This window comes from Leucopleurus acutus, assembly GCF_964270905.1.
Source record: "Leucopleurus acutus genome assembly, chromosome: 15".
NCBI classification, from domain to species: Eukaryota; Metazoa; Chordata; class Mammalia; order Artiodactyla; family Delphinidae; genus Leucopleurus; species Leucopleurus acutus.
In genome coordinates, this window is record NC_139157.1 from 819,227 (window position 1) to 833,451 (window position 14,225).

At 38.5% G+C, this 14,225-nt stretch overlaps 1 protein-coding gene across 1 annotated transcript; it reads left to right on the forward strand.

Moving 5' to 3' along the window:
• Positions 1-86: 86 nt before the first annotated feature.
• On the forward strand, positions 87-13,814 carry DYNLT2 (dynein light chain Tctex-type 2; the record flags this gene model as incomplete). The annotated part of the gene is made up of 4 exons (XM_082855389.1): positions 87-194; positions 8,521-8,727; positions 11,510-11,668; positions 13,704-13,814. The coding sequence occupies 4 exons, from the start codon at positions 87-89 to the stop codon at positions 13,812-13,814; spliced, it is 585 nt and encodes a 194-aa protein (XP_082711515.1).
• Positions 13,815-14,225: the final 411 nt, after the last annotated feature.

Here is a 14,225-nt window from a genome sequence, read left to right on the forward strand (position 1 = left end):
GGCCCTCCCTGCGGCGCACTTCCGGCTCCCGCGGCGCAGGCGCGAGCGAAACCCTGTCGCGGAAATCGTCCGCGAGAGCTTGCGCGATGGAGAAGCGGGGCTGGGGTGGGAAACCGCCCTCGGCCGCGGCGCCTCAGCAGCCGCCGATGATGCCTCGGAAAGAGAGGAGGCCTAGCATGTTCGAGAAGGAGGCAGTGAGTGAGGAGACTCGGGACGAGGGCCAGCCCCTGGGCTGCAGAGCTCCGGCTTTTGTGGTGTAGACCCTAGACCACCGCGCTAACTGGCTGAAACAGCTTCTTCAGTTCTCTTCAGATTTGTTCAGCCCAGGTTTCCTAAGAGGCGCTTTCCCCAGAAATACGTAATTTTAGTGTGTTTAGTGCCACCACACAAACCGCAGCTTTACCAGCCAGAAGTAGGTGTACGTGTGCTGTGCTTCAAATAATAATAATAATAATATTTGGATTGGATATACCAAGCAGAACAATGAGATGTTTTGAGTTTTTGTAAACAGCAGCAGCCTCACTATTTGAGGAACGTACGAGAAAGTTAAATTGAAAATAATTCTGTTCATTAACTTGCTGTCTGAAATTAATGCAAAATGACATTGTTTTATTGGTGGTGTAACACCATGATTTCTGTATGAGCATAGTGTGAAAACCATTACAGTACAAAACTGTAATCATAGAGCCGGGACTTCTGGTCCACTTGCCTATAATTGTTTCTTTTCATACCTACTTCGTGGGACCCTTAATCAACAGGATGAAGGGGAGATAATAGGCAAAACACTAGTTTTTTTTTTTTTTTGCGGTTCGTGGGCCTCTCACCGCTGCGGCCTCTCCCGCCGCGGAGCACAGGCTCCGGACGCGCAGGCTCAGCGGCCATGGCTCACGGGCCCAGCCGCTCCGCGGCACGTGGGATCCTCCCGGACCGGGGCACGAACCCGCGTCCCCCGCATCGGCAGGCGGACTCTCAACCACTGCGCCACCAGGGAAGCCCAAAACACTAATTTTTGAAGATCCTTATTTCAAATAACAGAATCCTTCCCAACCCCCCCCCCCAAAAAGTCATGGCAACATTTCAGGGTTCTAATGACTGCCCTTTGGTGTCTACATTTTACAGAGGAAAGAGAAACAAAAGGAGGAAAAATAAATAGGGCAAGTTCTCAGAACCAAGCAAAAGCACAGCAAGGCCAGAAACCTTAATATATTGGATTTTAAATTCATGCTCCCAGAAACTTTGTTGTATTGCCTCGTAATAAGTCTGAGAAAAAGATAGGTCGCCTGCAGTAATGGAAAATATTTGTATTTTGAGGTGCCTTTTATAAAGTTACTGTCTACTGAAGATCTGAAGTCTTGAAAAGTGAGGAAGTCTGAATCCAAAAGGAGGGACGACAGATAGGTTCACTTGGTATATAGGCCAGAATCTGGGGAAAAGGGAACATGGACCAAGGCAGTTCTTGCTTATTTGTTATGAATGTGATTAACCATAGCTGCCTTTAAAATCTGGGCTTCTACAGGTAAGAAATTTGAATTGGGAAGAGACTGAGAAAAGATTTCACAAATGCTCACTAAATGTGCCTGAGGGCAGTGAGTCACTAATTAGTCATTCCTAACTTTCAGGTAGCTGATTATTCTCATGATCCTGAGCATAAGAAAGATTAGGACACACAATTTAATGGTTATAAATGTCTTTTGATTTTCTCTCTCGTGCATCCATTTATTTTCTTCTACTAGTAGCAACTCAGTTTTCCTTTGGAGAATTAACTAATTCCCTATTGGATAGAGTTTTGGTGGAACTGTCAGTCACCTTCCTTAACTTTGTGGTGAGGATGAGACCAAAACTAGGCTGACTAGATGAACTCTTCCTGTAATAATTAAAGAAAATGATTGAGGTTAATTTAAATTGAAGGCGGCATACTGAACTGCCTCAAGTGTCAGACTCTTTAGGCTTCTCTTCCATTCTGTGAGCTACTCCATATCTTTCCAATTAGTTATGTATATGGTTAACAAGATTCCGTGCTTATTGCTTGCAACCAAAGATTCCAAAACCATAAACAAATTACCGAAAATTGAAAACTTGGTTAGTCTCACTTGTCTACGTACATTTGAAAATCTTTAATACTAGCAAACAGGTTTTAGAAATACATTAATGTAATGGCATCTCATGACCATGCTCTTTTTTTTCTAGGATTGTAGGCTCAACATAAGGAAATGCCATATCAATAGGTTAAATAATTAAACTCAGATTGTTTCAGTAGATACCAAAAAGTTCTTCATATTTAAAGCCTATTTCTAAGCTTTGGAAGTGACTACAAAGATTTTTCCTTAATTAGGAGATAAAATACTCGTAATAAAGAGAATACTAAATCAGAAAGCCAATATATATATGGAAGAAATGGCAGAGATGTGAGTTTTCAGCATATTAGAATCTCTGATTGTTATTTTTAAACCACAAATGCATGCCCTATCCCCAAGGAATTCATTGCAGTTGAGAGCCACTATTAATGATATAATATAGTTGTATCCCTTGGGTGTATTGAGGAAAAGAAGATGACAGTACCCTGAAGAAGCATTCTATTAATCAAAAAGAACAAAATAAAGATTTCATTTTTAAGAGGTTTGGGGAGCTATAATGCTTCTCTTCCACAACCGAAACATAAAGCAGTCTGACAGATGATTAAAACAGCAGGTTTATTTCTGATTAAGGACTTCTACTAGAAGCCAACTCCTACCAGAAACTACAGAAAATTACACAAAATGTATGAAGTACTTATTTCCACTGGCTGGATGTAAGGCAAGACAGGATTGTGATCTTTGAGAGATGACAAACAAGAAAGGTGAGCCCCAAGATTTCCCCTAATGTACTGCCTGGTGAGGGCTTCCAGCCCATACCTTACGGAGATGTCTCCCTTAGTTGAGAATGATTTGGGAGTCAGGGTAGGTCAGGGTGATACAAGAGCAGAGTATTAGGAGAGAGCTGTACAAACAGTTCCCAAGATCTGCAGAGGATTTTCCTCAAGTCTTCAGCTTAGTACATCAGTGCATCTGGTGAGGAAGTCAGGTGTGGCTAGAGAAAGAACCACCCAAAAGAAACAGAAAAAAATCCTTGGACTCACACAAAATAGTTTTTTTTTTTTTCCCCACCAGTAAGAATGGAAAACCATGTAAATCATAGGGCATTGGTTAGAGTGCTAAGAAGTGTATTGTCTAAGTATTGGGGGAAAAATACCCTAGACTTAGGGTTTTCTCTAGTTCAGCCTGTCAAAGCTTAAATTGGATTTTAAATTGCCTCGTAATAAGTCTGAGAAGGATTACAATGTTTCCAAGTTACTACATTCTAGAAGAAAGCTCAAGAATGCATGTGGGAATACAAAAATATACAGCAAAAACGGAAGGTAAGATTCACAATATCTGGTATTTAATTAGCATACCTTCAAAGAAGCAGAATAGTACAACTCAAAATGGAGAGAAGAAACAAAACACCCAGAAATGATAAAAAGATAGAAATAGTATAAAAGGACACTAAAGCGGTTATTATAAAACAGTTATTGTATTATATTAGTTTTCATCACATTAAAGCAGTTATAAAATACTGATATTATAAAAGAGTTAGTATGGTCTATTCAAGAATGAGGAGAGGGACTTCCCTGGTGGTCCAGTGGTTAAGACTCCATGCTCCCAATGCAGGGGGCCCGGGTTCGATCCCTGATCGGGGAACTAGATCCCATGTGCCGCAACTAAGGATCCTGCATGCTGTAACTAAGGATTCTGCATGCCTCATTGAAGATCCTGCCTGTGGCAACAAAGATCCTGCCTGTGGCAACAAAGATTCCGCCTGCTGCAGCTAAGACTTGGGCACAGCCAAATAAATAAATATTTTTTTAAAAATCAGAAAAGATTAAGTGTGGTAAATCCAAATCAAACCTCTACAGGTGAAAAATATAATGTTGGAAATGTAAAATAAGCAGTGGAATTAACAGCAGATTTGACACTGCAGAGCAGGCTTAGTGAATTGAGAGACAGCAATAGAAAATCTGACATGAGCTATGGGGAATTTCAGGCAAAACTTCTATTGTCTTTGGAGTCCCTAAGTGAGGAGAGGGGACAAACTGACCAAGACTTGAGAGAAAACTCAAATAAATAAAACCAGAAATTAAAGAGAAGAAATTAAAATTGATACCACAGAAATACAAAAGATCATAAGAGATCACTATGCCAACTAGTTGGACAACCTAGAAGAAATGGATAAACTACTAGAAACATACAACCTTCCAAGACTGAGTCATGAAGAAAGAAAAAATCTGAATTGACTGATTACTAGTGAGGAGATTGAATCAATAATCAAAGACCTACCTAAAACAAAAGTCCAGGATCAGATGGCCTCACTGGTGGATTCTACCAAATATTAAAATAAGAATTAATACCAGTCCTTCTCAAACTCTTCCAAAAGAATAGAAGTGGAGGGAACACTTCCAAACTCATTTTCAAGGCCAGCATTACCCTAATACCAAAACCAGCCAAGGACACCACAAGAAAAGAAAATTATAGGCCAGTATTCCTGATGAACATAGATGGAAAAATCCTCAACAAAATATTAGCAAACTGAATTCAATAGCACATTAAAGAGATAATACACCATGATCAAAGGGAGTTTGTTCCAGGGATGCAAAGATGGTTCAACATCTGCAAATCAATCAGTGTGATACACCACATTAACAAAGTGAAGGATAAAAATCTCATGATCATTCAAATAGATGCACAAAAAGATTTGACAAAAATTAACACCCATTTATGGTTTTTTAAAAAAACTCTCAACAAAGTGGTTATAGAGGGAATGTACCTCAGCATAATAAAGGCTGTATATCAAAAGCCTACAGCTAACATAATAATGAAAAACTAAGCTTTTCCTGTAAGGTCAGGAAAAAGACAAGGATGCTCACTTTTGCTGTTTTTATTCACATAGTCCTGGAATTTCTAGACAGAACAATTAGGTAAGAAAAAGAAATTAAAGGCATTCAAGTTGGAAAGGAAGAAGCAAAATTGTTGCTTTTTGTATATGACATTATATATAGAAAATCCTAAAGACTCTACCAAAAAAAAAAACATTAGAATTAGAAAACAAATCCAGTATAGTGGCAGGACACAAAATCAATATGAGAAATTCTGTTGGGTTTCTATGTACTAATAATGAACTATCAGAAAGAGAAATTAAGAAAACAATCTCATTTATGATTGCATCAAAAAGAATAAAATACTTAGAAATAAATTTAACCAAGGAGGTGAAAGACCTGTCCACTAAAAACTGTAAGACATTGATGAAAAAAAATTGAAGACATAATAGAAGTATATTTCATGCTCATGGATTGGAAGAATTAATATTGTTAAAATTTCCATAGTATCAAAAGAACCTACAGATTTAATATAATACAATCCCTATCAAAATTCCAATTCCAATTCCAAAAAAAAATCTGATGAAAAAAGTGGGCAGAAGATCTGAATAGGTATTTTTCCAAAAAAGACAGACAGATGGCCAACAGGTACATGAAAAGATGCTCAACATTACTAATCATCAGGAAAGTTTCATATCAAAACTCACAACTGTTAGAATGGCTGTTAACAAAAAGACAAGAGATAAGTGTTGGTGAGGATGTAGAGAAAAAACATTTGTGCACTGTTGGTGGGAATGTAAATTCATGCAGCCACTATGGAAAACCGTAGAGAGGTTCCTCAAAAAGTTAAAGATAGGACTACCATGTGATCCAGTAATTCCACTTCTGGGTATTTATCTGAAGAAAACAAAAACACTAATTCAAAAAGATACATGCACCCTCATGTTCATTGCAGCATTATTTTCAATAGCCAAGACATGGAAGTGACCTGAATGTCCAATGACGAGTGAATGAATAAAGAAGATATGGTGTATATATACAAAAAAGAGTGAAATCTTGCCATTTGCAAAAACATGGATGCGTCTCAAGTGCATTATGTTAAATGAAATGTCAGAGAAAGACAAATGCCATATGATCTCTCTTATATGTGGAAGCTCACAGATGCACAGAACAGATTGGTGGTTGCCAGAGGTTGGGGTGTGGGGAAAGGGCTGGAGGGTGGGCAAAATGGGTGAAGGGGGTTAAAAGGTACAAACTTCAGTAAAATAATAATAATAATATGCTCAAGTGTGGTTTATTCCAGGAATGCAAGGTTGGTTTAACATTCAAAACTCAATGTAACTCACCATATTAACAAACCATTAGGGATGAAAAATAGGATGGAAATTGGTAACATTTCTACCTAAATTAAAGCAGCTCACCCAGTCATGGGTCTAGCTGGATGATGACATATATCTAAGATGATGTCCTATCTCTGTAAAGCATATGCAGTGGTGGAACAGAAAATATGTACTACTTATAATTAGATGTCAAGAGGAGAGGTGGGGAGATTCTGCACTAAACATGCTCTTCCTCTTCCTAACTTGCTTATCACATAAGCTCCATCAGAGAGGAACAAATCAGAGGGCAAAGAAGGGGAACTATTGCTCCATAACAGTTTCTGCCACATAGAAACATCAATGGTAGAGAATAAATATTTTCCCATAGTATTCCTGGGAATATGATGTTTAATGTATACACTTTAAACTACTGGTCTATGAAGTAAGGTGTGAAAAATGAAGAGGAGTGATAGAAATATGTAGAACTGTAGGAAAATCAAGATGTAATAAACATTAAAATTAATAAAATTTTAGTAGGGAACAATGGTATTTTTATGTTATACAACTCCTAAAAACAAAAAATGTGTTTTTAAATCACCTTAAATGGGACATTGAAAGAATATCACAGGAATTAATGCTTCAGAATAAATTGAAAGAAATTCTTGTAATATAAAAAATTAATTGTAAATAAAAGTTCTTCTGTAAATGCAGAAGCAAACCATGTTCCTGGTTTGAAACGCTATTGTACACTTATGAAGTTATTTATCATTAACATTATTTGTAAACAAGTATTTTAAACTATAAATTATTACCTCAGACCCTGATCTCCCTCTAATCTATTCACCATACAGCAGCCACAATAATCTTTTAAAACTGTAAACTAGAAAATATCACTTGCCCGTTTAAATCCTTCCACTGGCTCCTCATTGTTCTGAGAATAAGTTTCAAATTCCTTTTCAAACTCTTAGTCCTACATGATACCTTTTTGTTTTTAATGTATTTATTTTATTTATTTATATTTGGCTGCGTTGGGTCTACGTTGCTATGCGCGGGCTTTCTCTAGATGCGGCGAGCGGGGCTACTCTTCATTGCGGTGCGTGGGCTTCTCATTGCGGTGGCTTCTCGTTGCGGAGCATGGGCTCTAGGTGCTCAGGCTCAGTAGTTGTGGCGCATGAGCTTAGTTGCTCCGCGCCAAGTGGGATCTTCCCAGACCAGGGCTCGATCCCATCTCCCCTGCATTGGCAGGTGGATTCTTAACCACTGCGCCACCAGAGAAGCCCCATGATACCTTTTTAACCTTATTCTGTTACTACTATTTTCCTCACTCTAAACGATCCAGACACACCAAACACACGTCTATTCTCAGAACATGTTCTTTGTCCTTCCTATTTCCTGTTCCTTTTAGACTTCAGCCCAAACCGGACTGAAGGGACGTCTCCAATTATTCAGTCCAAATTAGGCCCTCATGATGAGTTTCTATCAAGTCATGTGGTTTTATTTGTATACCAATTACCACTATTTAAATTGGCTTATTCATTACCCTATATACGTTTTTATTGTCTGTCCTCCTCCCCACTAGAAGGATAACTCCATGAGTGCAGAGTCCTTGATTATGAGTTAATACAAGTAAAACAGTTAATTCCTGGTTATTATAATGAAGTTCACCACTTCAGAGTAACTTCAGAGCCTAGAGTACTTAACTGAACCGTAGTAGCCACTAAATAAGTAGTTCTTTAAGACAGGTTGAATGTCATGCAATAAATGTTGAATGTAAAAAGCACAGAAAGATGTATATACCAAATCAATACACTTTTGTTATCTTTTCAATTTAAGACTTAGAAATGTGTTATGTAAATAATTGTATTATTTATTCAAAGATAAAATAATTAAAATTATAAGAAGACAATAAAGGATAATATTTCATAATGTCAGGGCAGGGAACATGAAAGGTTTTCCTTACAAACCAGTCTTCTAGCCACTCAGTTGCCCTCTCAGGGGCCACTCTTATTTCTAGTTCTTTTGCATCTTCCATGGATGTTCTAAATATATGCATTCAAATTTGTGTTTGTGTGTATTTCTGTTTATAGATAAATAGATAGATGACAGCTATATGCTTTTTTCTTCTTTTACCAAATTGATAGCCAGAAATGAATCTAGGATTTAGCAACCACATAATCATTGAAGTCTTATAATGGATTTCCAAGCTTTGTGTCAGTCCTGTCCCATTGCACCAGGGTTCTTAAAAACGAAATTTCATTTTACAATTAAAAAAGTAATCTCTCTCTCTCTCTGTCTCTCTCTCCCTCCTTTCAGTATGCACAGATTTTAAAAGAAAGACTGAGAGAATCAATTCATGATGTTCAGTACGTAGAGCCACCATTTGATGACGCAATTGCTGACATAGGTAAAGAATGGAAGAGTACCCTGGCCAAACTAAAGTTTGCTAATTCATATAGAATGGAGCCATTGAAAAAATTCCAGGCTTATTCAGTAGAAGCGAAAGTCCAGCAGATATTAAAGGTAGGTTGATAGATACATATGATAGTAATATCTTAGCTTTGGGGGTTTGATAAACTATATTAAGATTTATGGCCATATAGTTACCCTGATTGATTTTTTTGTAGCTTTTATCTCTGAAAATATGAAAGTACTTTGGAGTCATACTCAATAATCTTCATGTTGATGCTATGATTAAAGCTAGACCAAAAGGAATATTCTTTTGCTATTTCATTTAATTCTTAATTATCCATAAATTATTTATCCTTCAGGTTCCATGTGTCTCCCATATTTGGAGGAATGAATTAAAGAACACATATTGAATATGTGTGAAAAATTGATTCATGATGACGCTAAAACATCTTAAGAACAGGCAGTCCCCAATTTATGCATCGGTTTTCTTCTTCATTAAACCAGCTGGAATCTAAAGTTCATTTAGGACAGTTTGAAACTCAGACACATGTTTTCAGGCTAGTCCAACAAAGCGTCTTCAATTTTACAAAATTAATACTGTAATACAAATACCAATATTAATTATGCTAGTGTTGGTATCTGAAGACTACATGGTTCAGATGGAAAGAATTCCCTTCACCATCTTTCCTAATAAAGGGCCAAATTAAAAACTTTAATTATAGAATGTTTGTTTAAGGGACCACTTTTTCTGAATCCCCTTTTCACCTTTGGGCACCAGGCACCCAGGATTTTTCTGATGACCAGATTCCCTTTGTGGGACTCTACCCAGCCTAATCTCCCTCCCCCACCTCTAATTTACAAGATGCACTCCTTTAGTAATAACTGATGTAAGCTAGCTATTGGGAAGAAAGCATATGTTTAGTTTATTCTGTATAAATGATTAATGGCCCTTTAATTGTATCAAAGTTAATTCTTAAATGAATTAACCTTTATTAATACGGAAGAATATTTAGGAAACCCACCCTCCAACCTCCCTCCACCACCATAGACATAGATACATTTCTAAGCTGAATTAATAATTATCAGATAATATTTGGTAAAGATATTATGGCTCATAACTTCAGGAAATAAATTCAATACAATAAAATAATTATTAATTCTCTGATCTAAACACTAATAGCAAGCCTTTGTGATTGAGTATACATTTTGGTGTGTCACTCAGCCCTACCACATAGACTGAGTTCAAGTTTATTGACTATAGTAGAATTTCAAATTGTGTTTGCATGTGATAGCTTATAGAACTGCATTGAGCATGATGGGGTCTGGAACAGCTAATTGGAAATATAGGTGGAAGGCTAGGGGTCATAGAGAGGCCGGGGATTTTCCTTTGCGTTTAGGGAGCATTGAACACAGTTCTAGACACAGAAACAGTATATACTGATGGAGCTTATAGGTATCTTCCTATAGCACGTGCTCTTTATTTATTAAAAATGAACACTTATGTAGATAAAGCCTGGGATCTCTTAGGCAGATTCAGAAGGGAGAATGGATGTCGCTAAGTGTCCAAAAGATTGAGCCAATTGCCTGAAGGAACTAAATTCTTCTAGACCCAGTTTAGATCCAGAACCATTCTAGGAGGGAACCAAAACCAAAAAATGGGTAATTTATTTGGTTTTACTTGCCTATAAAATTACCAGGTAGGCATCCATTTGTTGTCATTAGAACTCAGAACATTGGTTAATTTATCATTGGTCTGAGTCAGTTAATCAAAGCCAGGCACCACCTGCTCACCAGCTGGTTCAGGTCTGCTTATGGTTTGTAGGAAAATGTAGTCCTTCATGGCCCACATCTGTCTCCCCGCCTGCCCCCAGCTATATATTAATTTAGTAACAAACATGAGAAATCTTTGATTTCCTTGATATTCTCCTGGAGGCCACAGAAAAAAGCAGTAGAGTGAGAAGCCATAGAAGCAGAATAGAAAGAAGTGGCCTTTAATTTGTGGAGACAAGAAGACAGGAATAGGGACTTCCCTGGTTGTCCAGTGGTTAAGACTCTGCCCTTCCAATGCAGGGGGTGTGGGTTTGATCCCTGGTCGGGGAACTAAGATCCCACGTGCCACGTGGCCAAAAAAAGAGACAGGAAAAACACAATGCAGGCTCTGCTCCTGAATTTTAGCAAATACATAAATTTGAAAAACATTTAAGATTCTCTACCTAAGAATTCCTAGAAGCTTTGTTTTAAAATTCCTCTTGTGTCTCCCTAGTAACTGCTTGGCACAGTAATCTAGTAAAGGAAAACTTAAGCTTAAGGGTTGCTAATGAAGGGCAACTGAACATAATTTAGAAACCAAACTAGGGCCTCCCTGGTGGTGCAGTGGTTAAGAATCCACCTGCCAATTCAGGAGACACGGGTTCAAGTCCTGGTCTGGAAAGATTCCACATGCTGTGGAGCAACTAAACCCATGTGCCACAACTACTGAGCCTGTGCTCTAGAGCCCGTGAGCCATAATTACTGAGCCCACGCACCACAACTACTGAAGCCCGCACGCCTAGAGCCCATGCTCTGCAACAAGAGAAGCCACCTCAATGAGAGGCCCGGGCACCGCAACGAAGAGTAGCCCCTGCTCCCTGCAACTAGAGCAAGCCCACGCACAGCAACAAAGACCCAATGCAGCCCAATATTAAAAAATAAGTAAATAAATAAAACTAAATTTTCTTCAAAATTATTATTGAAATAAATTGGTAAACATATCAACCATTTAATATTACTTGGTTAGAAATATGTATGTTTTTCAAAAAGTTATATGTATTAATCAGACACATTTTCTACTTCAATTTTTGTTTAGAACATATTTGGTTTGAAAATTAAAATATTTTTCTTAATTTTTTTAAAGGAAAATCTTAAAGATGTCAAATATGATGACAAAGTCTTCTCTCATTTGTCGCTTGAATTAGCAGATCGCATATTGTTCGCAGTCAAACAATTTGGGTTCCACCGTTACAAGTTCATTATAAAAGTATTACTCATTCAAAAGACGGGTCAGGCAATCAATGTAAGTACCTCACTGATCAGCATCTACCAAGTTCAACTATGAGGTCTCCCCTCTAAGTGACTTGATATTTATTGCAATGTCTCAAAGGCACTTCCAGATCGTGAGGTGCATCTTGACTGAAAGGATAATTATGTGAACTATATTTTCTTTCACTATGAATTATTTGAAAAATACTAAGCTAGAAATGGTAATTTTCTGTTAATAATTTATTCAATTGTATGGGTATTCTGTTCCTTGACCATAACAGTTTTGACAATTTAATGTCATTTAATAATTGATTAACCAGTAAATTGATTTAGGGCACTAAATAATAGGTATAGGTACTGAGGAAAATACAGAAAATTATATGACATGGACCATGATTGCCAAGGAGTTTTTACTCCAGTCAAGAAAATAAAGCAACACAGTTTAGAGTGTAAGAAAATAAAATGATACAGAGAATGTAATAGCCTAGGTTTTAGCGTCCAGTTGGCCTGGATATGAATCCTGGCAGCAACACACACTGCCTCTGGCCTGGACATAGTTTTTTCTTCTGTAGAATGGGGACGATAAAACCTACTTGCTTATCCGTATTAAAATCCTTCACAGAGTGCCCAGCCCAGAATCCTCAATAAACAGAAAGGCTTACTTTTTTTATTCAATAAATATTTATTGAGCAATTCCTACATGAGAAAGGCTTATTACTATTACTTACAAGTAAGATTGCAATACCCCGAGAGCTGTGTGCGTTTCTAGTGAGTTGAGCATGAGTGTGTGGGGTGGGACAGTCTGAGGGGCTCCATGAGGAAGCCTGGCGGGAGGACTTGGCTGGGCGGAAGGCTGCCGCCCACAGGGCAGTCAGCAAGGCTCTGGGGAGGACAGAATTACACCACAGCCTACGTGCACACTCGGGGAGCGAGACACTTCTAGATGGTGACGAGTGCTCCACGGACGGAGTGACTACTTGGGATTGTCTGGGGACGGGGAAGGGCCTCTGATGTCTGAATGACAAGAAGAAACCAGCCGTGCCAAAGATCAGGGAGAATGTCCAAGCAGAGAAAACACGGAGCGCAGAGACGCTAAGATGGGCGGACTCGCTGTGCTTGACTAATAACCAGAGAGGTTGTGGTGTATTTAGGTAGCCCCGCCCCAGAATTTAGCAGCCTATTTGCTCACCATTCTGTGGGTCAGCTTAGCCTGGATTAGCTGTTTGGATCTTCTGCTGGTCTCACGGATGCACTTGTAGCCATCCAATGGCTCAGCTGGACCTAGACGTCCACGACAGCCTCACTCACAGGTGTGACAGTTGGTGCTGGCTGTTGGCTGGGGCACCTGGGTCCCCCTGCACAGGAGCCATCATCCTCCAGTGGACTGAATGGGCTTCCTTACATGCGGGGCTCCTCACAGCATTCCAGCAGGTGAGAGCACAGGACCGCTTAAGGCCTGTCTTGGAAGTTGCAGCGTTACGTTCTTTTGCTCAGAGCAAGTCCCAAGGCCAGTTCGTATTCACAGGGCGGAAAAATCGCCTCTTGATGGGAGAGGCCACAGAGGGCTTTGACCATTTTAGAGCCGCCACAGAAAAAGATTACGTGTGGCTTTGCAGGTGAAGCAAGGAATTAGGGTTTCTCTGTTAACAGCCTGCTCACAGAGTCAATACCATTTTTTAATTTCAAGACAAACTTTCGGTCGAAAATCTTTCAAGGGTGGGAAGAATAATTCCTTATTATGGACTATAACACCGCAGAGTAGTACTGCATGCAGAACTACTAGACCCAGATTACAGAGTGCCTCCTGTTCCTGCCCCCAGACACTCTCTGCTAAGGGAGGGTCATTCTGTGTTAGATAACGTACCAGCTCCAGTAAAAGAAAAGATGGACCCAGGAAGCATCACTGTCAAGTCTTTTCAGCAAAGGGAAAATTGGACAAATTACTTTTAAAATACAACTTTCTGAGATAGTGATGCATCTTCTAAACAGTATCAAACATTGTATAGATTTGAAAATTGCTACTTAACATGTTCGATCTAAAGTGGGTCTTCTAAACATTTCTCTCATAGACTGCCAGCAGATGGATCTGGGATGTTGCGTGGGACAGCTGGGTTGCTGCGAAACACGAAACTGAAACTTACGTGGCATTGGCCTTAGTATTTGCTCTTTACTGTGAATAGCTTGTTACATGTACTAAAGAGTGTTTACTTCTCGACTTTTCAAAAATACATGAAATTTATAGATTTGTGAACCTCATAGTAGTTTTGATTAGCTATATTTTTATATCTCCAATTGAAGCTTCTTACTTGTATTCTTTTAACAACAAAGTTAAAGCTGGATTTCTACCTTTATACTTACTAGTTATCATATTTATTAACATTGTATTACCCCGAAGTATAAAAGTATAAGAGGTATATGTATATGCCTTTTTCATGTATATATACGAATACATGAATGCTTATGATGGATTATAATATGGGGGAATTATTTATCATCCTAGTTAGGTTTAAGAAAATTAGAATTTGCTACAGGATATTATGATGCAACCTTGTAAAATGTCAAATTAAGTAAATGTTAAGATAGATTTTTGG